At 47.8% G+C, this 26,524-nt stretch overlaps 1 protein-coding gene and 2 long non-coding RNA genes across 6 annotated transcripts in view; 1 reads left to right on the forward strand and 2 right to left on the reverse strand.

The window, feature by feature from the left end:
• LOC126531153 (uncharacterized) overlaps positions 1-1,578 on the reverse strand; it is a 55,862-nt gene extending 54,284 nt beyond the window's left edge. The window contains exon 1 of one of the 2 annotated variants that reach the window (XM_050178572.3): positions 966-1,578. In XM_050178572.3, the coding sequence (XP_050034529.1) occupies positions 966-1,404 (439 nt within the window). In that variant the 5' untranslated portion in view covers positions 1,405-1,578. The remainder of the gene's footprint in view (positions 1-965) is intronic. The other variant, XM_050178573.3, reaches the window with a different exon arrangement.
• The window catches only part of LOC126531155 (uncharacterized), a 77,586-nt gene extending 68,756 nt beyond the window's left edge, over positions 1-8,830 (forward strand). Inside the window, exon 2 of the long non-coding RNA XR_007599585.3 lies at positions 8,676-8,830. This is a non-coding gene — a long non-coding RNA (uncharacterized lncRNA). The remainder of the gene's footprint in view (positions 1-8,675) is intronic.
• Positions 8,714-26,524, reverse strand: part of LOC129385069 (uncharacterized) — a 36,168-nt gene continuing 18,357 nt past the window's right edge. For 2 of the 3 annotated variants that reach the window (XR_008612613.1, XR_008612611.1), the window contains 2 exons: positions 10,417-10,530; positions 8,716-8,802 (listed from right to left, as the gene is read on the reverse strand). This is a non-coding gene — a long non-coding RNA (uncharacterized lncRNA). Of the gene's footprint in view, positions 8,803-10,416; positions 10,531-26,524 lie in introns of all 3 variants that reach the window. The other variant, XR_008612612.1, reaches the window with a different exon arrangement.

Raw genomic sequence — 26,524 nt, forward strand, 5'->3', positions numbered from 1 at the left:
AGAGGGACCGAGAGAGTGGAGGGAGGAGGGAAGGGACGATGGTCTAGAGCAGAAGAGAACAAAGAAGAAAGATGGCGGAAGACCTTCGGGCATGCCCACTGGCCACACTGTGAGGCGGGGCCGTGTTCAAGGAGATCTCTTTTACTCACGCCCTCCTCTCTGCATCTCGCGCCTTCCTGCTACAAATTTATCGTTGCATCTAATGGGGATCTTCCCGAGCGGATCGTCCTCTGTGGCGGCGCCGCTCTCAGGTATGCGCGGTCGACTTGTTACAGCTCGGCTTTTGCATGCAAACCCGCGCGTCCGCGTACGAAGGGCCGCTTCCGCCAACCAGAACGTATTTGCTTGCCTCGCTCGGTATGCAGATACGTCAGTTCAAGACGTCACACCCGGAGACATGGCGCCGGCAGGATGGCAACGGCGGCGATTGGTCGCCCCAGATACTGCCACGTGTGTATTCCCCTGCGAGCCACAGCCGGGGCACTTCTTTCTTTTTTTCCCCGTGCTTTCATCCATTCTCTATGTCGATCCTGAGAACAAACCAGGGGACTCAAGATCGTTGCTTTACTGCGCAAGCGAGTACTGCCAGTTATATTCAAATCGGTTTCGGTAAGCGCGGAACCCTAAAACCGGAAAGAGTGCGCGCGGTGTTGCAGTGCGCGAACAATGTAGGTGTGCTGTTGCTGCACGGCACGAATCTTGCGCAACAGGCCTGCCCGCCGCCATTGCTGTAACGGAAGCGAAAAATGTCTCAAGACGCCTAAGATCACAGAGCGCGCACGTAGTTCCGCAGAGGCGTCTCCGGGGGTGCAGCTCAGCGGACGAAAGCTCCGGCGGAATGCAACTTCCTCGCCCCCTCTTTCTTTCTCTCGCCGTTGTCGGAAACGGTGCTGGTCGCGGATGGTTAACCCTTTTGGCGGCGCCCAGAGAGCTGGCGCGCGCGAGGCATAAGCAGAGACACCCACCGTTGGCGGCGAACGAGTTCGCCGTGCTGACCAGGGCCGGCGGTTTGACCACGTCCGTTGGGGGCGGCTGGTCGAGCAGGCTCTTGGGGTCCACCTCCTCGAACACTGCTCGGCCGCTCGCCTCATCTTGGACCTGGGCCCGGCGCAGCGCGACCTGCTGCGCCATGACCACCTGGCGCTCGGCGATAAGCCTGCACTTTGGGCAGACACAGATGCGGTACGGGCAGTAGCGCTTGTGGCCACGCACGGCCACTTTTCGGTTGTGGTTCCGGCACCGGGCGCACTGGGGACTCCGGGTCGTCGTCGTCCCCGAAGTAGTTGTCTTGGTCGTGATGGCAGAGGTCGTCGTCGCCGAGGCGGCACCGGAGGAGGTGCCCGGCAGCTTGCTGGGGACCTTCCCGGGACCGTCGGCGGGCGTCCGAGACTCCATGAGGATCATTTCCCTAGCAGGCCGCCCGGGGAATTCCCTGGTGCCCGGTGAACGGGGAACGCCAGCGACTCCGACCTCTCTGTGGTCGCGGCAGCCGCGCCGAGCATCGGCCCGTCTCGCGCTAGCTTGGTTAGGGGGATCCCCGACACCACCGCGCCAGGCGACCGGGGCGACGCGCGGCGGATAAAGTACAAATCGCGCGAAGAAAACTCGTCTCTCTGCCACCGTCTCTCCTCCTCGCCTTACTTGACTCAACTTCACAAACGTAAACGACGAGGTAAAGCCACGTGACGAGTTCGCCCCTGGCGCGACCTGACGGACGAGGGGGGAACCGCCGCGCTTATAGGCGCCGGCGCCTGACTATTTTGTTTTCACTGGCCCTTCTCCACGCGCGCGCGCTTCGCCTTGACTCGTCCGGCCTGGCGGTGCGTTGAAAGGAGGCTCCAGACGGAAAGAACATTGCTCCCGGCGGCGTCTGCGATGTGGCTGTGTGTCGCGGCTCCCGCCAAAACACGCTAACGTATCATTGATCAGATTTCCGCGCTCACTTTTGCACCTCCGCGAGATAATATCGGGAAGAGTTTGTGAACAAGGGCGTGTGCTGCACCATCGAGCCGTTTGCGAAATCGGTTTTCGCACCCGTTGCGTATTAACATCATGGTTTAGGGGTGCTCACGCTCACTTAACCAGTCGCGGCTTCCTGCAACAATAAACTTGTCTCATTTATTTGTATATGCGACCTGCAGGCGCGCAGACTCGCTGAATCACGCAGGGTTTCAGATCTTGCTTTGAAAACGATACATTGCATGACTGCGTCAGTGTGTGTTATAACTGCCTGCCTTGGTGAATACTCGTAAAACGGCAGAACAAATGAAAAGAATTGAAAGCGCTGATGATAGTCCTGTCTTTGTCGAAATTCACTAAGAGAAGGAATTATGTTGTGAGCTTCCAACGGTCATAACTGATTGATTTTTACTAAAACTAATACATTGTGACCTGTCTAGTGAGCCTAATCACAGCTTCATTTACTATGCGCAAATAACTTGTACTCTTGCATCTTTGCGTACATCTAAAAGCGTATGTCGGTTCAGTATTCCCCGCCTTTAGGATGTAGAATCATTGTTAGGCACGTGACCAGATTTACTTCGTACCGCTAACACTTTTTCATCCTATACCAACAAACAAACAAACTAACTAACAAACAAACCAATTCCTATTTCTAACAGTTAATGATTTATAGTGAATGTCTTCACTTCCTCGTAGCCATCGGGGAACTTGCTTGAAGACGCCGCCTTATAGTATACGTACATTATTTACGGTACATTTTTACGTATATACACGTACGTGCCCAGTGTTTCACACCCTGACTACGCAACTGGTCACCACATAAAGCATTTTAATGCATTTGCATCGCTAGCAGTTTGCTTTTATTGTACTCGGCGCAGTGCATGCGAAATACAACAGCAACTCAAAAGTGACACGGGTGCGCGGTCCGTTGCAACTGCTTGCGGAGTAATTCTCATATGGTACCTCTCTCCCACCTGAAATATACGCACATTTTAGGAACCGTTTTGTTTCCTCTTGAGGTGCAGCGGTGATGTGTATGGGCTGTGGACGCAATGTAATTCACACTCTCTGTCTTTAAGAAATACTTTTATGTAGCTATTAACTATGGTATGTTTTGTCTATCAGGTGTAGTGTTCGGTGATACGTTAGGTTTGAACCCTTAAGTAGAGCCCGGTCCACACTCATTTTACCTTTGCCTAGTCAAGTGACTTTTATTTAAAATAACATAACTAGCTGTCCCACACAAGATGCTCTGTCATGTATGGCAGGGTGCTGATCACACAGTGAAGAATTAGGCCAAAGAAAAATTTAATTTTCAGGTTCAAACACATGTACAACTCAGAAATGCTTCGATGTATCAGACGCGCAACTGATGAAATTTGTTACCTTAAGTAAAAGAAATGGAATGATAGTGACTGATGTTCGTATAACTATGGTTTTGGCGTTCGAATACCTTGCAAAAATTAGCAAAATCCCGATGCTTATAAATTGGAACTTTAATTTTACATTTACCATAACTCCGCTACAAATGTTGATATTACATTTCCTTGAACTGAACCTAATAGCCGGTTATAGATGTTGTACACATGCCTTTTCAGTTTGCACGAAGTGCACAATTTTATGTTCATGTATAAAATAGTGAGAGTCCGACCCGTACTTTTGTGACCGTGGGTCACAAAATACGATACCCGCCGTGGTTGCTCAGTGGTTATGGTGTTAGGCTGCTGAGCACAAGGTCGCGGGATTGAATCCCGGCCACGGCAGCCGCATTTCGATGGGGGCGAAATGCGAAAACACCCGTGTACTTAGATTTAGGTGCATGTTAAAGAGCCCCAGGTGGTCCAAATTCAGGACTCCTTCGCTACGGCCTGCCTCATGATCAGAAAGTGGTTTTGGCACGTAAAACCCCGTAATTAAATTTTTTAACAAAATACGATCTATTTTAAGCCCAGCAATTTTTATTGGAAACGGTATGGAAGTCGACCAATACGAGGAATTCTGACACATGAACAGGAAAAGACAGCGCTGAAACTTTCTCTCTTGCGAAAGACCTTTATGACCTTCATTGCCGGAAAAGAGCGCAAAAATAAATAAATAATAATGATTAGGAAAAAATGGCGTTCGCAACTTGGAACCTTTGTGCGTATTTCAATGCGACGATAACTCCAACATGAAATCTATTTTGTTTTTGTTAAATACCAGCTACCGCTTGTACCTGGTTGGTTGATTAGTTTGTGGGGGCGAGTGCAGTAGAAGAAGAATGTATTCATTTTAAGTATGGATTTCAAAATACAACAATATATATTTGAAGTAAACTATTTATAATATACTTACAAACTCCGTGATATTATGCAAAGAAAAGTGTTGTTTAGATAAATAAATTAGTATTTATTTTCTTAATAGTGTACACAATAACCTTTCCGTAAGGTGTAGTAATGCACGTTGTAGAAACTGAAATGTGTGCTGAAACTTTAGCACTTCCACACTCCTCGCTACTAAGTAGACTACATTTATTTAGTTCAGTTTTGTAGCTTTATGGAACCTTCTGTTCACATCTGTTGGGTCAAAGGCATGCGGTACTTTTTTGCCTATAGCGGCGCAGCCTTTTCATTATTTGTTTTAAAATATTTCATTCATGCAATTCCGTGCTACATGTTAGGTTTAGTTTCTTTTGTACGTCGTCACGGTTAGGTTGGCTTGTGGTCAGTGTATCAAGTTTGAAGAAGTCGCGTAAAGCAGTTTTATTTCCTGCTTTTATCATTCAGTGGGAAAACGTCCAAACACCCACCTGTCTGCCGTAAAGTGAGCCTGGCAGTTCAGTTGACTTACGTATATAATGTTTCATTACACAATTTTTCAACTTACGTTTTTTGTGTAAATCAGTCTTCACTGGTGATGAAGGCAGTCGCTGCGTTACGGGCTTCTCGCTTTTCAAGCTCGATGGGTCGTTTGGATGCCCCGGCTGAGGCTTATCCAACTCTGGAGTCAAAACTTCTGTAACTGATGTTACGAGCGAAATGCCGCAGTGCTACCTGCGGGAGCAGAGCGAAAAAAAAAAAATGCTCCTTGCGCATTTGCAGTGCTGCAATATCGCGTATTTGACGGCTGTGAATCGTGTGACCTTGTATGTAAATAAACTATGTGGTGTTGTCTTTGCGTCACCGTTGTTAACAGTGACCCCACGAACGCTCTCAAGTTTGTTTTCGACAAACCGCCTGATTCTTGGTCCATCATCTATATGTGACAGTTCGAGGCTGGTCATCGCTGGTCGCGTATACTATTGGCGCTGTTGTCATGAGCATGTCGATGAAGAATCGCGGGCCAACACATCGGCATCGTTTCAAGAACAACTTCGACGAACACGATCTCCTTCTAGTCCGCCACTGTATTGCATGTTATCACCTCCGAAAGGCATGTACAGAAGCCACCGCTCCCAGAGTCTGTGTGGAGCGCGACACGTTGCAGTAATTTCCAAGTTTGAGCGCAAGCGCAGTGCTTAACCTCGCCCGGCTCCCAAGAGCACATTGCTGTGGTGACCTCGAGTTCGAGTGTTTGGGGTGGGGGTTCTGGACAGAGTTTCCTTCGCCCTAGAGTTATAGTTGTGTTCAGGACGACGAGGCGGCCTGGTGACGACCACGGTCGCCTTCGGCTTAGCGTAATGGATGGACAGCCGGACGGAGTGACAGAGAAAGCCCAGTTTCGAACTCTTGACTGTTGTCGCAGTAAAACACAAGCACCTACACAAGTCACCCGTTTATCTGGCAATCATAGAGGAAAGAAACAAAATAGTAGAGGCCGTGACGTCACGTTTCTGAAGCCGGAACTGCAGCCATGTTGGTGTGCCATCTCCCTTTGCGCCTCCAATCAGCTCGCCGGATCGAATGGGCGCGAGCTTTGAACTTGCATTTCTACGAACCACCGGATGTGTGCGCTGCTGACGCGCGTCAGAACAAAGCTCCGAAACTTCTGTAACAGTTTTAGGGAAGCAGACGCGCTTCTGTGTTTCTCCGTGGCACTTCGAAGAAGACGACGAAGACCCGCGCCGGGATTTCTGGAATGTCTCTGTTGCTGGCTGACACTCACACTCAGAGACTCTTAACACAACTTTTCAGCTTACACACCACGCTCCAAAGTCGGCTTGTCTCGCAAACAGTATGTGGTGCGAGAAGGACGCGGGCCGAAAAATCTTATCTTACTTTTCAGAGGCCGACTGCAGCAGTGACAGCTTCAGGAACGTGGTTTCCATGCCAACGTTGACGTTTGGGGTACCAGTCACAGCGCTCCTTTGAGAAACACGACATCCGCCACGTTTCCCCAACATGTCGGTGCTGGCCGAGTCCTCGCCTACGCTTTCTTTTCTCCATGCTGACAGTAAAGCGATAGTGGTTACGGCAGTAACGGCGACAAAAGCGATTCCCAGAAGTCCAGTGTGACTGAAGGATGTGTGAAAGTCCAGACGTGCGCTGCTCGATGAAAGATAACAGCATTCAGAATGTCCTTGATCTCCATATTCTCAAACGACGCTTGACTCGAAGCTTGCCTTAATGTCTATACCGAGTTGAGCACGGCTTGGCCCTTCGACTGTAGAAGGCACTGTGCTTCTCAAGAGCTGCCGTGGTGTGTCAGTGAAGCGCAGTGACCACTTCTGTTGAAGGGTGGCACTGTCATCAATTTTCTTGAGTTGCGGTGGTTGTTCAGTGGAGCGACATTCTTGAATATGAGTGTGGACCTTTATTGCTTCGCGCATCCGTGCGAACTGGGGGTTTATTTTTATTTTCTTTCTTTCTTTTTGAAAATACCGTTTAGCATTTTTTCCTGCTCAAACAGCGCCGAGTGTAGAATAAAGCTAGAATAAATGATAAAGCTAGAATAGCTGCAGAATAAAGCTATAATAATTCTTCCTCTCTTTCACGCCTCCGTTTCCTTGCTTTCTAGAGACCTGTAAAGACCTTCCTCCAAAGCTGATAACTAGCCTCTTATTAATTAATTAATTAATTAATTTATTTATTTATTACCGCGGCAGCAATAAGAGCTCGGAACTGCGTTTGCTAGGATTTGAGGTATAGCGCGAAAGAGAAGGCAGGGGGTCAGAAGAGACGAAGACAGCGCTTCTTCTATCTCCTCTGTCGTGCTTCGTGACATTTTGAGCTATAGCTCAAGTTATGCAGTACCAACTAACCCACCAGCCTGTTCTTTTTCTATGACTGTGCGTCTGTTGCACCATCAACGTCACACCATCATGTAGCATCACGGACTCACGGCATCGCGAAGCGAAATAAATTTTCTCGGGTCACCGAGTGTTACACTCGCGTCTCTGCGCCAATGTACTGTTGGAAGCCCGACGAGCCAGCCAGTGAGCTACGGCGCAACATTCTCGTTTAGTAGTTTGTGCGGTGATTTGTGCGACAAGCCAGCTCTGAGAGCAGTACCGTTTGTGCTTGTATTTCGTAGGCCACAACAGCCAATACTGTAGCGGACGTCTTTGCCCACGTCGCAAAGAATAAGTTCGTAGGAAGGTGCCGGAGTCCCCACTGCAAGCCTGCAACTGTCGCAGAACCTTAGTTCAGAGCCAGAGAAATCGCTGTACTCTGCTGAGTTCTTTTTCTTGCGATCTCTCTGCACGCCCAGCTCCGCTACAGCAGATTGTTTGTGAAGTCAAAATATGCCTTTGTCGGTTGAGAATTGCATCAAAACCTAACCCACAAAAGATCAGTATTAGTATTAATTTATCATCATTTTTTTAACGCATCCTAGCTGAGTTTCGGGCTCGAGTGGGAGATGCCTGCACCGGCAGGCAGTGCATCCAAGTGTCTCGGCTTCTCTGCAGAACTGAGTGTAATGCGGGCAAGCCAGCAGTAATTTAGGCCACTGGAATTGGTGGCGTAAATCAGTATTTTCAGGGTGGTAGAAACGTGCATCAGTGGTGCACAAACGAAGCCACTGGTAACAGATTGATTTCAAGCCGTCACACGTCTTTTAGCTACTGGTTGCGCACCGAAGGGTAACGCGCTTACTTAAAGAAAAGAAGATTAACTTAAATTTTAAAGATGGAGGCTTTCGAAACGAGAATGCTTGTCAGTTGATCACAGACGAATGCTTATAAGGTCAAAACTACAAATTGAAGCCTCTTTCAAATGTAATTGGCTTCCAGAATTTGTATTAGTGAAAACTGTTTGAGGTTTCTGTGCAAAGAAAAAGGCGTTGGGTGACAAGCTACTACAGACTAGAAGTAACGACAAAAATGTGCAAATCATTCTTGAAAGTTTACATACATACATACATACATACGTAGATACGTACATACATAAATACGTACATACGTAGATACATACATACATACATACATACATACATACATACATACATACATACATACATACATACATACATACATACATACATACATACAGATGTTAGGGTTTTGCCAGATATCAGATTCTAAGATAACTTGTATATTGAAGCCAGTGGAAAATTCGGACAGGTTAAATATTATTTTTCTTATTTATCCATCGCATCGTTCTATAAAACTTGCCTTAAAGAGAAAATATTGCTTGACGGGGAATATATACACGCCTGTTCTCGGAGTGGAAGTCTTGGCATTGCGATACCTGTCTTCTTTCCTTCTTTTTCATTTTTTTATTTTAATTTGCAGTGAAGCAACAGCGTCGGTTACCCGTTCGCTTCACATCTAACGTCTCCTGTTTGTCTTTCAGGTGCGGCATTCCACAAGACTAGGAAGATCGTGTCTCGACAGGCTCCTTTTCCTCTGGTCTTCTTCGCTGCAGTGGGCATGGCGAGCGGTTCCAAGAAAATAAACTTGACTGGCAGTTTATATATAACCTAAAAGAAAAAAGGAAAATGATGTGAAGATTCCCTGTGCTGTTTCATTATATTCATTCGAATGTCCCAATAAGAAATTCCTTTGAGAAAAGTAGTATAGTGAGAAAACAAAAACGATCACATATGATACCGTTACCAGTTGACTTTTTATTGCGATAATAATTATACAGATGCTAGAGGCGTTCCCAGAGACACAGATTGAGCTGGCATCAAAAACGACAAATGGGAGTGGAGGCACCGTCAATAGGGGCTACCTCAATCGCCTCAGTGGCGAAGCCAGGGCAGCATTCGGTAGCTGCTGCCGGCACGAGCATTGTGCGCACGCAAACTATAAGCACGCTATACAGTTCCTGAGATTGTTCGAAGCACCTTGACAACGAGGTACAAGGGAATGGACGATGCGTGCGTCCACTCGCTTGTCCTTGTCTTCAACGCGCTTAAAAACAATCTCGAGTATTTCTTACCGACAAGGCCGTACACTAACGTTTGCCGCTCTTACTGGGCTGTTGAGACACTGTTCTGAGCGGTACGGGCCATAAACGTCAAGCTAACATTATCTAATGGTTCACTTGATGCTGCCTTCCGTACAGTGTTTCCCATCGGTCTCAATTCGTACACCATTGAGGTGCGACGTCTGCGACGCCGGGGGGGGGGGGAGGGGCTCCGCATCACGCCCGCGTTGTGAGACTCCTGGTAGCAGGGAGGGCGCTGTTCCTTCTAACAGCAGTTGCCTTGCGTACTGCGTCACGCCAACATGCCGAACGCGCCTATACTCACGGCCTGGCTGGAACGCGAACGCAGTGTTAGCATTCCAGTGCGGCCGTGCTATAGCGAGAAGAGAACACCCTTCGAGGCGTTCAAGCGTAACCATATATCTTGCTATCGCTGTGAATGCTTTACCCTTCCGGCGAAACTGTCAACTGGTGACGTTGCAGCAGGCGGGGTTAGCCTTGCATACACAGCCGGCAATTGTTCCGCCTGAGCCTCCTATGAATTAAGATCAGGGCTTTGTCACCAGGTGTCGATGAGCCCCGTGTCTCGCAGGAAGGCAATCAGCAGTCGTTCCACTCTCTTCCTGATTGCCGCGAACCCTCCGGGGAAAACGACGTCTTCAAAGGTCATGTGCGTAAAACCACTGTTTTGCAAGGTTTCGACCATCGCTTTTCTTTCTGTGCCGAACTGCGGGAATAGCCCCATTACATGTTCGATGCCGCCGACATCATGACAGAAGGCACAGAGTGGGGCATCTTCAGTAACTAAGCCGAGGTGTACGCGGAATCGGTTCTGATGCGGTACAACATCGTGTACCGCATTCGTGTAGTTGAAAACAGCGCAGTCTTCCTTTTGAAATCCCTCTGAATATGCTGCTATTGTGCACGCAAGGTGGGCGGGCTCACGCTCACTTGTTCTTCTTTTTTTCCCCCGACCTTGTGATATAACATAGAAACACGCAAAAGAAAAAGTAAGATATATTTAGTGGGCTGAAAACGATTGACTATGATGATTAAAAATGATCCCAATTTGACATTCGAACTTATGCTGTGTGCCTTTTAAATGCTAACTTGGTAAATTAATTTTCGTTAGTCCGCTAATTAAGAACAACAGGAAAAATACCTCACTTTGCGGAAGAAGAAGACTGCTGACTAAACACCATGATAGCCGTCTTCGTGTCTTAGTGTCGTCTGCTTTTACTTTTTTTATAGCTTCACGCATGTTAGCTGGGACACCCTGTAGAAAACGAGCAATTAAGAATATACCCAACACATCACCCGCTTCTATCTCTCTGACACACACACGCACACAAGAACAACACATATAACAAGTCCAAAGCGCGTTTGTAATTAACAGTACTTACGAATTTTTCTGTAGTGTCTCGAAATCAATGCTATACGCATGAAGTCGAGAACAATGCTGAAGCCGCTGCTAATGTCTGCTTGCACTTTAAATAGGCGTAGTGAAGGAGTATCAAGGGCTTGTTTGCTACCACCGAGGAACAACCTTATCGTGGCTGCCAGCGATGCCGTTTCGCTTTTGCCTGGCTACTGGCTCCACCTCAAGCATACGTTTCATGCGGCGAAGAGAACTTAACAAATGCGACGCTGCGTGAAGTTGCATCTGAAATCGACATTTGATTCCATGCAATATTTAGAAAGGAGCTCGTTCTTTGCATTTGTAAAATTTATTCTTGTGCGGTATGCTGCATACAGATATCCTTTCTGGCCCGAAAGATTTGGCCTAATTACAGAGCTTTAGAATCGGGAACAACATACGCAACAATATTTTACAGGTATTTTGCACCTTCAGTACGACAGAGCTTGCACAAGAAACTCTGCCGAAAACGCGAAACGAGCAAAGCAACAGAGACACTGACAACGAGAAAGGAATACAAATTGTTGAAAAATATGTCGACAGGCTAGAAATTTTATTCGCATATGAAAGGAGGAAGTAAGAGAATAGTTGCAAACGCCAGCCCGTGTAGTGCGGACAGACGCTTGAAAGAAGACTTCGGTGAATTGAATCAGCACTGAATCTACCGGTAGCTTTTTACGTATGGTCATTGTGAATTTGTGAAAAATTCGCTAACATAGTGCTTTCCTCACGAAACGTTTTTGCCATAATTTGGGTAGGGCACGTTCGATGCCATAAGAAGCTTTTCAGTAACCATTAGGTTCAGTTTGATGGAGGAATGCTGCACAGCGTGACTACTCTATTTATTAGGATAAAGGTCGATGTTTCCTTTTTTCCCGGCGAATGTTTTCCAAAATGAGCTATTGACCTATATTCGTGAACAAAGTTTGCAATAGCACCTAACGTTTCTTCGTAGCGCACGCCGTAAAGTCAGTTTGGAGATTATCCCCACTGGGTTTAGGAAATTCTGCATATCCAACGTGCTCGACGGGACCGAGGACGACGTCGTCTGGGAGGCTGAGGGCGCATATGTCGTATCCGGTGAGGATGACTTCTGTGACAGTTCCGACAAGGATAAAGCCTGCGGCATCGACTAGCGATATTTAATAGCCGAGCTTAGGTTAAATACAGGTCTGTTGTGCTCAAAGTTGCTGGTCTTTCCAAAAAGATATGATTGAACCTATATTAGAATTAATATATATTAAGTTTCTCAGTGCGTTCAATCTATAGGGGCCAGCCTATCTTCGTGTTCGACCTCTATTCCCGTAAATATCTGAATTATTGCATTATAGTCTACCGAATGAACGACTGTTGTCTGTGCTTTAGCGCCCACTCATGACAGCAGTTTGAGCCGACGGCGCTTTCCAACTACAGTGTTAAGATGAAAACGGCTATCGCTGTGCTGCAGTTCTGTCCTGTCCTATTCGTTTGAGTGCTGAGTAGCTAATGAGTGGTTGTCAAAGATACGAAGGAAACGAAAACGCTGCTATTTTCTGAAGCCCTAGTATGAGCAGGTCTTAGCGCCCTCTGTGAGTGGAGGAGACAAGGAAAGTGGAGACAAAAGTCATCGGCAAAAGAACTAAGCAGCCTATTCACAGGGTACCCGTGGAAGAGAGTAGCAGGCGTGGGTGGGGGCGAGATGCGATGCTTTGAACAGTTCTCCAAAGACGGCGGGCTGTTCTATTCGAGTCCATTCGATAAACTCGAGGAGTTGCCTATATATACAAGATGCGCTCAGATGGTGGTTTGTGTGCTGGAGTTTTGGTTTATTGGCCTGCTGAAGTGCGTCGTTTCCGGCACTGCTGGAGCAGATTGGGACGCGATATGATGTGTGTTCCGTGCATTACAGGAGACCAGGGCGCTGTCAGTCATTTTTGTTGCAAAACGTTTTACGACAGCCAGGTCAGCGATGCGCAGAGACCATTGTCCCGCAGGACGTAAAGCTTGGAGTCTAATAGTGTCACCCAGACGCTTGCTTGTCGATGTTGCTGCGTAGATTGAAGCACCGCATGTGATGCGCATGTGATGGCAATAAAGAGTTACGGGCAGACCTCGTTTGGAAGTCGGCATCCAGGCGGAGCCCTATGATATGCGCGGCAGCTGAGTTGGAAGAGAAAGGTAGGCGGCAGTCATTGCTGTTCTAGTGGTGGTACAACAAAGGCCGTTGCATCTGCACCGTTTTCTGGGAGTGCGTGTGAACACGTGAATAGCTGGATAGGAAATCGTGAAAAATTAGTGAGTGCCTTTCACTGCAGGGCACAGTGACGACAATACCGCTTGTAAACTCGTCGTGGCCCCGTCATAATCTTGAGCGGTATCCACTGCTTGGAGCAACGCAGTACTCACTGGTGAGTAGCGGACCAGAGATACAAAGTTTGGTGCTTAGTGGAGTGGCTTGCCCGGACACCGACCTTTTTCAAAAGGAGAGTACAGCCTAATAAGAAGACAGAGTACAGAGTGTACTGAGAAGTTATTTGAGCAGCCAACAAGTTACTACATCATGGCTTTATCGGTAACGTTGATTCTGGATGTCAACTGTAGCACGCAGCATCGAGGCACTAGTTCAGGACGGTTGGTGCGAGCGACGGGGTTTTCAGCTAGCTGCCAAGAGATCCAGAGCTGCAGAAGATTTACATTAGGAGCTAATCATCCGCACTCAGTTGTAAGACAGCGCGGGGTTGCTGCCGGCATGGATTCGCCTATGTTCTCAAGGAAGTCGTCCTCAGTTGTCTCTGGTCAGGTCTGCCGGGCGAAAAACTGTAGAGGATTCGAGCATGAATTTCTGGGGCAAATGTTCCATAGAAGTAACCTCATGTGTGAGGGCCAGAGGGCCAGTTTGAATGTGCAGTACGTCGAGTTGAGAAAAAGCTCAGTATGGGCGTGAACCCTTCCCGCCGGTCAAAGTTTGTATCACCAGTGTTTCACAATAGTAAAGCCCACGCATGATAACTCCCGGAATATGGCCTTGCTTAGGCATGCTTTGGTTCTGCTACCCAGTTTCATGTGGTGGAAGTTACCATACAGATGAGAGCTTTCTTCTCGTTACTGCCCCACATACAGATGCTAGTGACAGCATGGTTGCAGCTGCCAATGCGCAGTGTGAAAACATAGCATTACGTAGGACTCGCTATGAGGTCAGCCACTGAATGCGCCGCAAGTGGCAGATGAACTCACAAATACAGTGTACAATGTGGCATTCCGTATGGGTGATCACTGCCCAGGCCGTCAACGCTTACAGGGCGGCACTTTGCAGAAGGGGACACTGAACTACACACTGCAACCAACTCATCCACGGGTTCCCGCTTTCATATAAATATCCCGAGTGCGTTCTCACTCACGAACAGGTGCTCTGCAGTCAGTGTGCTGTACGCGTTGGCGCCGAGCGTCTTTCTGAAACACGCGCCACCTAGAGCGTCGCAGAGCCTCATCTGATCTATTAAACACCGAAGTGCCGAGGATAAAATGCTGTGTGTATATGTTTATTGTTCTCGAAGACCTGGAAGACCACAATGAACCTTTTCGCTAATTCACATAAAGTGCGCCGGCTCCGCTATCGTCTGTTTCCGCCATGTGTTTGCGTGGGCACTGTGATGGCTGCAATCAACATCAAGCATTTTTTTTTTGCTGTTTTAAGTTAGCAGGTGCTGTGCAAGCTTCCTCATATTTTTTCCCATATGTACAAATAGTCGCTCAACGGGCTTCAAAGCACGCGAATCTTGTAATCCACAACCGTGTTACGACGTTTGTTACTGGGAACACTGTGGGCAAGGGTCTTATACAGGGACGTGCGTTTTTCTCTTATAATTGTTGTTAAATATTATGCTCCGAAAAAGAAGGACAGTCATGGAATTCTTGGGCCAAAACTATCTGCTTCAGGAGTCCAGAAAACGAAGAAGCCGATACAGAGGCAGAGACAGCGAAAAGAGGAAGCGATGTCATGAAATTAAGAAAAGATGATATGGAACTTCTCCGATTTTGTCTAGCGTGGGATGATTTCTATTTAGTTGTGTGTGGAATATGTAACCAAGTCACAAAACCACAGGCTCTGCGTAATCACTTGGAGCAGCGGCATGGGAGCATTGACACCTTTGGTCGAGGTGACCACACTGCTGACACGTCCGTGCTCCACCCGGCGGGGGGAGGGAGGTCGTCGGGGCACAGCTCCTCGTCATCGTCGTCTTCAACGTCATCGTCTTCCGCCCCGCGACACTCGAGCGGGCCTGCCGGGCGCCCGTCGTCAACAGCAAAGACTTTATATGGGTCCTTATTGTCAGAGAGGCACAGCAGTGCAGTGGAAAGGCTAAAACGCAATAACCACACGCTCGCCCCCGTTGTCCGGGTGGAGCGAATGCCACTTCCACGACAGCCTGAAGCCATGGCTACCCGCAACAGCTCGCCAGGCCGTGAAAAGGAATTACCTTCACCCCAGCAGGCACCACGTTTAACCTCTGGAAGGCTAGGAATGCTGTCTGGGCCGGGGCCAGGGCAGGCCAGTCACATAACACCCGACACATGCGCCAGCAGCACGTCAGCAATGGTGGCTGCGATGACTCCCGCTGCGGCACCTACTCCCATCAGGAAGACACCTTCCGGCTATGGTTCCACCACGAGCACAGCATCGAAAGGGACACCGTCGTCACGCGAATTACTTCAAGGAAGATGGAAACACAGAGAACATTGTTAAACAATTTCTGGAACCGGTGGCGACGAGAGTACCTCCAAGAACTTCGTTCAGCTCACATTAATGAAAATAGACACTCAGAATCAGTGAAGCTTGGAGACAGTACTGATAAAGGAATTAAACTCGCTAAGACAATTGTGGAAGATGGGAGAAATGACAGAATCATTTCCGGGCAGCGACGGCAAAGTTCGCTCATGCAAAGTACGCACTTCTAGTGGCAATACGTTGCGGAGACCGGTACAGATGTTGTATCACCTAGAATCTGCTGGACAAACTGTGTCTTGAAAAGAAACAAGCCTACGTAAATTGTTCGGCCGGGAGCTGTTAAATATTATGCTCCGAAAAAGAAGAGACGAAGTGAGAAACGAGCGTGGAGACGAGCGCGTGCCTGCATTTTTTTTAGTTGTTTTGACAAGCGTCGAATAAAGAAGACGTTGTCTACTTCGGCTGCGCTTGCTGGTTTTCAACAATTGTAGAATGAACATACTGCACTTAGCGGAGCTCTGTTATTGCTAAAATATTGCAGAGGGATGTAATATTTACGCCCGGATTTCTCAAAGTAACACTTGGCGTTGTGTCTTTCCTAGCTTGTCAAGAAAGAACTACGGATTTGTGTTAATCTTCACCTCTCAGATGCACCCCCGAGCACATCAGAGCGAATCCCGAATGGTCCTCTCTGCCGTATTATAGGTGGCGGAAGGGACACTGCAGTTATGTTTCAGGCATTGCCAACCGGGAGGAGCGCAGAAAAAGACAAATTCGCAGTAATTTTTTTCACAAACGTGCCAAGTAGTTGCAGAAAGTTTTATATGCCTAAATCATGTGTAAAACACGCCGGCTATATCCCTTCCGTCGTCTGCAATGAGGCAAAGCATGGCCTTCGAGATTAGCTCCCAATTATTGCTCAAGGGTGCCTCTCAGAAGTGCAGACGAAGGCAAATTCTCGGTGTTCTTTTCTAGACAAGCTAGACAAGAAACAATGCCATGTATTACAATGAATGATCTAGGCTATAAAATGTAATCTTTCCGCAAAACTTTAGCCACGATTGTATGCGTTCCATAATGGCTGACTTAAGCTTCACTGCAATACAGATATAGTTATGAGATCTATTATTTATTGATTTATTTATTCAAGTCACCTCACAGGCTCCAAGCATCGGAGCATTGTGTGAGGTGGAGGATTACAAAGATAGGGGCAAAGTCTGGAGCTTGAGTAGCATTATTATACAACGCTTATTGACTGTTGGTACCGATCATTGAAACGCAAGAACATCTTTATACAATAGTTAAACGCGTTAGTAACAAGAAAATATGTCGGTTACTTTGGCCCTAAAATGATAGCCCGCGAAGATGAAAATAATACTGGCACATGGAGACTTCAGGACCTGAGACCATGATAAAGCGGATGGCGTAGGATCTCAGGTACGGTCCGTGCATTGGGGCAGCCAGAACGCGCCGGGGTGAGTTCGCGTACAAAATAAACTGTCTACGATTCTCACTATTCCCAACAAGATGCCATGTACGCTTCTTCACATTGCACAACGGTAATGCGGCGAAGCTATTTAAGCCCGTTGCCGCGACGTCTCTTTTTCTTCGTTTTTTGTTGTTTGTCATGGTTGCCGACCGAAGATTTAGCGTGGTATAAAGCACCTTCGCGTACTACCTTCTTCTGCGGCAGGCTTAGGCAGTACAAGAAGCCTAAAATGCCTGCAGGAGATTCCGCAGTACGCGCACAGCAGCTGGCAACTGACAACGACGAAAGATTATTAAGAACTACGAAACACACACACACGTGCGCGCGAATCATCACGTCGCATCGCATAAGCTGCCCGGCGCTTTAGGCCTATTAGACACAACCAGCCTTGGACAGGTTGGCGACGGACTCGGACATATGTGATATCTGGTATTGTATGTTTTTTCTTACATATTGAAATCACGTGAGGCCTGTTACTGGGCAAGCCTCTGCTCACCGACGTGTTCTCATAAGTGGTGGTGGCACACGGAGGAAGGAAAGCGTAGGAGAGGTCCCGGCCAATCCGGATGTCAGGGAGAAAGTGTGGCGGAAGTCACGTGCTGTTTTTCGCAAAGGGGCACTAGGACTGGTACCCGAAACTCAACGTTGCTATAGCAACCATGCTCCTGAAGCTCTCACTGCTGCTCTTGGCCTCCGAAAAGTGATATAAAATTTTTCTACCCGGGTCATTCTCGAAGCAAATTCCGCTCGCGATGTAATTTAGGAAGGAAGGAAAAAGTGGAGAACGAAAAGCAGGGAGGTTAAGCAGTTTAGCTTAACCGGTTCGCTACCCTACACATGAGAGGGGGATGGGGGGATTAAAGATGGGGAGGAAAGAGAGAGGGAGCACATAACACAGCACACACATCGTCAGCTACAGTCCGTCACTCTTGCGCGGTACGTGCCATCACTGTCATAGCCGCTTGTCCGAGCCTGTCTTTTTCATAAACCTGAGTAGTCCCTTCGTCGCCTTCAGCTGCGATGTCATCTGTCGGCGATATGTGAAAATAGTTGCAACTGACAATGGTCTATGGTCAAGGTGCGCTAGAACGGACGCCAGGGACTGTCTCTGAACATTATATTCACGACAGTCGCACAGAATGTGTTCTAGCGTCTCCTCGCAAAGACAGGCATTGCAGAGAGCATTGTCGGCCATTCCAATGCTAATGAGTAAGATTTCGTGAAGGCCACCGCTAGCCATAAGCGATAAAGCAGAGTGGCCTCACTTCTGCGGAGTCCAGTTGGCACAAAAAGAGATGCATCAAAGAGGGCAGGTCGATAATGCCGATAATGCCGCCAGGGCAGCTCTTGAAGACACACAGGAAGAGGCCATACCACTTTCATGGTCCGACGCAGCCAGCAGACTTCGAGTGCTTGCACAGGAGATCACGCTCTCTCTATGGTGCACACCAAGCAGCCAGACCAAGCGATGTAATTTAAATTTGTAGTGTCGCGTCTAAGCTTGAAAGTTCTGTTCTTGGTCTGTAAGTGTCAGGGTCAGTTAACAACAGAGACGGCGCGGGTCTCGGTCGACTTCTTCAACGTGCCACCGAAAAACACAAGGGCTCGTCTGCTGCATTAAAGCTGCCACAAAAGTTTCGTAAGTTTTGGTCTGACGCACGTCAGCAGCGCAGACTTCCGGCAGCTTATATACCAATGCAAGTTCAAAGCTCGCGCCATCTGTTACGGTGAGCTGACTGGAGACCCAAATGGAGATGGTACACCAACATGGTTGCACTTACGGCTTCAAAAACGTGACATCAGGCCTTAGAGTACCGCACGGGACCGCTTTATGAAGCCGGAGACCAGCCCGTGCTCATGATACCAAGCCCCGGCACTTGAAATTCCACGAATGACACGTGGAATTGCAGACGAGTTAAATGCTTCAGTTTTGCCATAGATGCGCGTGAAGCTAAGTTGATTGTATAATCAGTGCGACGGGCGCGATGCCACTTATAGGCGCTAAAATAATATAGTAGTATCGAGATTGGTAATGATGCGGCCTCAAAAGCGTTAACAGGAACATAGTTTGAAGAGCCTTTTTTTGTATAATTTAGTTTTCCTTATACGGAAAAAATGTTCGCTCTTGTGGACAAAAAAAAATAAATTAGACCTTCATCTGTTTTTTTTTTTTATTTTCTTTGCTAAGGTATATAAGAGCCATCTGTTTCCACGTGTCGCTTCACCTTGGCACAGAATGCCTTGGACCATGCAATGCATTACGTTCGCGTCTGCTCGAAAGCCCAACTTAGGCCCTTTAATGAGCGGGCCGTAGTCATGCCCAAGCTCGCGTCTTCAAGCCCGAGTCCTGTCCGGGCCCGCGGCTTCATGCCCGAGCCCGGCCTGGGCACGCGGCGTCAAGCCTGGGCCCGGTCCGGGCCTGCCGAAACAGGCTTCGGATGGCTCGGCCCGCGCGCCGAGCTTGGCCCGGGCTGTCGGGTCAGCCCGGGCCAGTGCAGTACTCTAATTAGGGCATGGCATGGCAATAACCTTATTTTGGTCCAGAGAAACTAGGGCCCGAGGGCAAAAGCCCCCAGGCTAAGTCGGTGGCTCCGCCCACGTAGGCACCGGGTAGGCCAAAGGCTTTCCCGATGTGGTGAGCTCTCCGGACGGCCAGGAATTGATCTTGGAGAACTTCGCTGGATATGCGGCGACTGCAGTCTTCCTCACTGTTGAGATTCGAAGCCCCTTGGTTGGGGCACAGCCAGAACATATGATGAAATAGACACGGAGTGTTTCCACAACTTTTACATTCCGCGGGAAAATCCTGGTCAATGTTGTTAAGCACGAAAGGTGTGGGATAAGATTTAGTTTAAATCATTCTTAATGTGACGTCCTGAGCTCGGTTGAGCTTTGATGGGGTGGGGGGGGCGGGGGAGAAAAAAGAACCTCCTGCCGTCCCTATAGTGTGAGGTGATCTCGCGAAAAAATACTAAGTGGGTCTTTGTAGGAGCCGCAGTCATCCTGGATCAGTTCCTGATCTGATGCGCGACATGTGAGACCTCGCACAGCAGAGTGAGATTGCTCGTTAGGATTGCAGCCATTGGGCCTGATCGAGTGGTCCTGATGAGCCGGAAACCAGACTAGGTGTGAGCTATCCAGCTGCTCGTAATTATGAGTATTAAGATTGTGTATAAGTAACGTTTGTGCTTCCATTGAGACGAAGCCGGCTGAGTAGTTCCTAATAGCTGTAAGGGAATCGGAGAAAATCGTGGAGCTTCTCCTCATTGTAATTGCAAATGCTATGCTTGCGTCTTCGGCGGCATGAATTGAGCTCGTTTTTAGTGACGCCGCGCTTATTAATTTGCCGTTCTCGTCGACCACGGCAATAGCGTAGCGGTTGCCCAATCCATAACTAGTTGCATCGACAAAAAGAGCTGAGCTTTGTTGGTGCAGTTTACCCCGAATGCATTTGGCCCTGGCGGCCCTTCTGCCCTTGTTCTGGACAGGATGAATATTTATAGGTATGGGGTCCACAAGTAGTAGTGTCTCCACCTCCTTGGGTATTTTGAACTTAGAGACGCCTCCTCAACGAGGAAGTATTCCGGCTTCATCTAGAATTTTGCACCCTGGCTTAGTGTTGGAGAGTCTTGCAATTTGTGACATGGAATGTGCCTCAATGAGCTCATCTATGCTGTTATGAAGTCCTAACTTGTTGAGGAGTGCGGTACTCGTTCCGTGCGCGAGTCTCAGAGCCCTTTTGTGTCCGGAGCGTATAAGTGTGTTCAGCTTAGCTTTCTCTCCTTTCCCCTAGTTCAGGTATGATGCAATGTACGTGACATGACTGAAGAAGAATGCCTGATATGCTCTGATGAGATTGTCCTCCTTGAGGCCTGCATTTTGATTTGAGACCCTGCCTACTAGCCTTAATGTACTGTTGGCCTGCCCTGTGAGACGGTTTAGGGCCGTAGCATTACAGCTCCTTGCGTCAATGAGAAGACCCAGAATTTTAATTATGTCTACTCTGGGTATGACCCGTCCTGTGTTGTCTGTGATTTTAATTGGCAGAGTTTCTAAAGGCGCAAGGCTCCTAACACCATGTATCCCCTGTCTAAAGAGCAGCAGCTCAGATTTACTAGGCGATAGTCTGAGTCCGGTGCCCTTAACGAAGGATTCTGTGGTGTCTACGGCTGCCTGTAGTGTCTGCTCTAGTGCTGCGAGTGACCCCATGGGGACCCACAATGTGATATCGTCAGCGTATATGACGTGCCCCAAGCTCGGGATTTTGGACAATTCCTCCGAGAGCCTGTGCATGGCAATGTTAAAGAGAAGTTGAGACAATACCCAACCTTGTGGTGTGCCCCTGTCGCCTAAATTGTATGGACCGCCTGTGACTGTCCCGAGTTTAACCCGAGCTGTCCGATTAGCTAGAAAGGACTTCACATAATTGTAAAATATGCTTCCCAGGTTCAAGGTTGAGATTTCACCTAGGATATGTTTATGTGCCACCGTATCAAATGCTATGATAAGATCCAGACCCAGGAGGCCCTTTACGTCCCTGCTAGGGTCGTCAATAATAGCACGTTTGATCATGAGCATGGCGCCCTTTGTGGATAATGCCTTCCGAAAACTTATGAGATTGTGCCTGAAAAGCTCCTGGTATTCTATGTGTTCTACTATCCTGTCATGAATAACATGTTCGGCTACCTTGCCAATACAGGATGCAAGTGATACGGGCCTGAGGTTCTCCTTTGTTCGTGGTTTGCCGGGTTTCGGTATAAACGTCACCTTGGCCTCCCTCCATTCCGGTGGGACCGTACCGGATCTCCAGTGACTGTTGATTTTGACCGTGATTATGTGTATGGCATCATCGTCCAGGTTTCGCAAAAGCTTATTTGTGATGCCATCCGGACCCGGGGCAGATCTGCCATTTAAAGAGCACGTGCCGTATCTTAGCTGCATTGAAGTCACTGTCTAAGTCCGTTTGCGATATTCCGGAGTAAAGTTCGCTTATTTCTTCTTCGTTCTCATATTCATTTTTAAGTGGCAGGTACATGTGTGCGAGGTCGTTTGCTAACTCTTTAGCTGTCCGCCCTATAGTTACCTGCTTATTGACGAGTCTGTTTATAGCGAGGTTTGTAGTACCTCTGGAGAGCTTGTCATTAAGGAGACTTTTCAGTAGACTCCATTTGCCTCCTATGCGAAATCTGCCGTCTGTTTCTGAGCAAGCTTCACCCCACTGTTGACATGAGAGTTGAGCCACGCAGGTTTCAATATCACGATTAACTTGGGAGATCTTGGCTCTAAGTCTTTTATTAAGTCTGTGACTCTTCCATCTGGTTAGAAGGGAATTCTTCGCCTCCAACATGTGAGCTAGCTTGGAGTCCATTTTGGGACTTCGATTTCTGTTCAGACTGCTTTAGTAGCTTTCTTAATCCTTGTCTTTAGTTGATTTAAAAGCTACTCATATGATTCGCCATCTATGCTGGTTTCCTTACGCAACTTAGGAAATAGATCCCAGTCCACGTACTCATATTTCTTTAGTCGTGGTGGTTGCGTCTGTAAGATGACCTCAGTGATGTAATGATCACTTCCTAAATTATCCTGCAGATTGTCCCACGAGCCTTCAATTTCCCGAAGGAATATTAGATCCGGGGTTGTAACTCTGGTAATGGAGGTGCCAGTTCTCGTGGGGAAGTTAGCATCTGTAATAAGAGCAAATTTTAACTCACTGGCCGAGGTTGCTAAATTAGTACCTTTGACGCTCTGATGACCATAGCCCCATTCTTTGTTGGGAGCGTTGAAGTCCCCAGCCACTATGAGTAGGGCTGCGTTGGAAATGCGGCCCAACAGGGTCTTAAAATTCATTTTCCTATCTGCCGGAGAGCTATAAACGCTAGCTATAAACACGTTAGCTGCTTTTTTTGTTCTTCAGGATGAGTTCGATCATTTGTGCTTCTAGACCAACCTTGCACTTGGGAAGCTCGTGAGTTTCATAGGTAGTACCCTTTCTAACCAAAGTCGCTATTCCCCGACCCTCTGAAATGATCAAGCTTTCGGAGCTGTAACCCGGTAGAGAGATATCCTCATTAGGTAGTGTTTCTTGCAAGAGAATAACGTGCGGCTTAACTTTGGTCGATCAAATGAGCTGCTGCAGGGGAGCCTTGCGCCTTAGGAAACTCGCACAATTCCACTGCCAGATTTTAATGTTATTGCTGTCATTTTCAGCCATTATGATACCATTGGTTCACTACCCGAACCCCTTCTGCGTTCGGGTTATCGTTTGTGCCTCCGTGGACTGCCGTTGCAGCCGCTGCGTTTGCCCTTGCCTTAACTTTGGGCCTTTCTAGTTGACCTACTCTGGCATCTAGATTAGTGATGAGCTCCATGATTTTCTCCAGATTCCTGTCTATTGTTGCTAACTTTTCGGCTATTCTGACTTTTTTGGGTTTGAGGGGAGCCTCACCCTCTCCCATCTCCTCTGCCTCAGTGGTTTCTAAATCTTCCTCCTCCGTTTCGCTAATGGGAACAGGGTGGGGTGCTTTACGTTTGTGTTGGCCGGCCAAGAGTGTTGGAGCCATTGTCTCCATCTGACTACGGGGTGTTTCGGACCCTTCTTTAAGGGATTTGAAAGTTTCCCTGAGCTCAGACAGTTCCTGCCGCAATTTCCGATTTTCGCATACTAATGCCAATATTCGGGGATTTGACTCACGTTCCCGCTGTGCCCTACCATTAGTACTCCTAGACCTGCCCCTTGTCGGTTGTCCTGGTTTCCCAGGGCCTCCGTTCTTGACTCGGTCGGGCCAGGTTGCTCTTGGGGGAGACTGAGAACGGGACCTCGATCTTGCCCCAGACCCTCGGGGTTGCGAGTCGACACCAGAAGATTCTCCGGAGCTGGGTTGTTCTCTTGATCGAGAACGCCCCCTGGAGCGGGAGCGCCCTCGTGAGCTGGAGCGTCCTCTCGTGCGAGAGCGCAAGTTGGCGTCATTTTCTTGCTTCATCCATTTGCGCTGGGAATCGTCGCCGTCGTCAATGTCGTCGGCCACCTGCGTATAGCGCTCTTCAGGGCCTCTCCTATTTTGTTTCCTCCATGGGGGGCCTCAAGAGGAAGTTCTGCCCCAGCAAAATGTCATAGATAGATAGATAGATAGATAGATAGATAGATAGATAGATAGATAGATAGATAGATAGATAGATAGATAGATAGATAGATAGATAGATAGATAGATAGATAGATAGATAGATAGATAGATAGATAGATAGATAGATAGATAGATAGATAGATAGATAGATAGAAAAATGAAACGTTGGATCTTTTCTTTCCACAGATTTTTCTAGAAAGAGTGTATAGGCGCACGGTCGCGTGTGATGAGTCATGGCTGACAGCGAGTGCGGCAGGTAGTGCAGGTGGGCCCGAAGCTGGCTTTCAGTGACTGCGGCACAGTTACAGCCTGTGCGCATACGCCATCTGTGCCGTCCCTTAGCGGTGGCCTAAAACTGCGTAAACTGCGACTGGTAAAATGAACCAAATTTTCGCCCTGACGCCGAGAGACAGTTACAGCCTTCGTCACAGGCGGGCAGCACTGCGCCGAAGTTGGGTGCGCTGGCGCTGGCTTGCGGCGACAAACAGCTGGCGGCGCACCACAGTCGGCTGCGCCTCGGTTCGGCGTCGGAGAACGGGAAGGCGTGCTGGCAGCTAAGTGATGAGTGAAGCAGGCTGCGTCTTTTCAGCTTTTCTGCAAACTTCTTCCTCTCATCGGAGTTGCCTCCCATGTACAAAGCTGGCGGAAATTTCGAGGCTCTAGTCGCACAAGACCTTCAACTGCGCTATCAAAGGACTGTGGTATTAGTTGTGTTAGTGTCCCGGACCTTTCTTCCAAGACCAATCATATACAAACGGGCATCGTTCCGTGTAAGTACTTCCCCGTCGGAGCATGCACACGACTGCCCCAGAGAATCTGCAGCTGATTCTTGCATGCTGTGTCGGTGATGACGGCCACTAACTTTCATTTCCAGTTGAGTTCTGTTCTTTTACGTTGAACAGACGTCTTTCTCAAGAAAGTGAAGAGAAATTTCTGTAGGTGAAATGCTGGATGTCTCGCCACGTTGACCATAAATAATATTACGCCCATGCCCTACTTAAAAGCACTTGCTCTTGGTGCTAAGCACGACGTTGCAGGTGCGGTTCCCCGCAATGACAGCGGTATTCCTATAGTGGCAGAGCAATAGCGCGTCAGGTGCACGTTAAACAAACCCAATTAGTCGAAATGAATCTGGAGCGCCTGCACTGCGGTGTTTTTCATAACCAACGTTTTGATTTGGAATGTGTTGCTTAGAGACCATTAAAAATTTTTTTTGAATGTCTTGTACCCGAGAGTCAACACACGTGTGGACGTGTCTGTGCTTATTCATATCCTTTCCGCCATTAACCGCACATCAGACAAAAGTATTTTTTTTCTTGATGTTGTCTATGCATACCTTTCTCAGTAGTCAAAAGAAGGAAAAAGAGAGAATCGCATGTACTTTACGGTCAAAATTATTTTTACTCCGAACTATAGTCTATGTCACGCATGTAGTTTTGTTCAAAACCGAAAAAAAAGAACGAAAAAATTATGGCAACCGGAAATTTCGATCTATGGGAGAACTACAGGTTCACAGACCTGCGTCATTTCATTCTCAGAACCGCACAACAGCAACAACAAAAAGAAACCTCACTGTGACTCTAGATTGAGCTTCAATATGCTAAATTAGTTACAAACCAACAAAGCACTTTGCCACCTTGCTGTAAAAAAAAGAAGAAAACATGATATTCTTTGTGCTATCGGACTACACATACAACATGCCAAATCTTTTCCGCTTATATAGCTCTTCAACGACGACTATGTTATGGTATAAGACTGTAATACAGAGTTGGCGTTACTATTTCGGCTTCGAGAAGACGCGTCACTACGACAGCGTTGTTATGAATTAGAGTGCATTATACGATTTGATGCCCCTCATTTCAAAGGTTTAAAATCAACCTTCAATAAACTGCACATCGGCGACAGTTCACTTACCCAGATCTTAAGAGCTAATCACACGTGCTGTTCACTGTGACATGCGGATGCTATACTGATCGCTTTTTATTAAACAAAAAGTAATTTGCGGATCCCACGAGACGTGACAGCCTATGTTATGCGAAGCCTTTGCCATTCCAAGACAGTTTATAATACGCTTATTACTTAAATACTAGGTAGTGATGGTGATGGTGCTGCAGAAGGTTTGGTTAGCCTGGCATACATAGGCAGCAATTATTCTGCCTGAACGCATTGTGAGCGTTTGGTTTCGCATCCACGATGTTTGCGCTATCCTGTAAACTGTTATGCTGTCAGAGGTTGCCGACGTGCCATTAGAGCAGTTTTACATCCACTATTTCGTATCACCCTCTCCATGTCGCTGTGAGAAAGCGAAATGCACCGACGGTGAGAATGTCCAGCCTGTAACACAAGTGTCAGCCCGACGACTCACCATCTATTCTGGGAGTGTGTCGGCCTGCATCCACTCCGTAGACAGTTTCGCACTCCCGACATCAAATGCTTGAGGGATCGAATCGCACCTCGAAATTCTGCTCGCGCCAAAGACACCATGCTGTCGCTATTGGCCCTTGCGCACTTCACCAGCGCCCACCACCGAATGTGTTT

Source organism: Dermacentor andersoni, chromosome 5, assembly GCF_023375885.2.
Source record: "Dermacentor andersoni chromosome 5, qqDerAnde1_hic_scaffold, whole genome shotgun sequence".
NCBI classification, from domain to species: Eukaryota; Metazoa; Arthropoda; class Arachnida; order Ixodida; family Ixodidae; genus Dermacentor; species Dermacentor andersoni.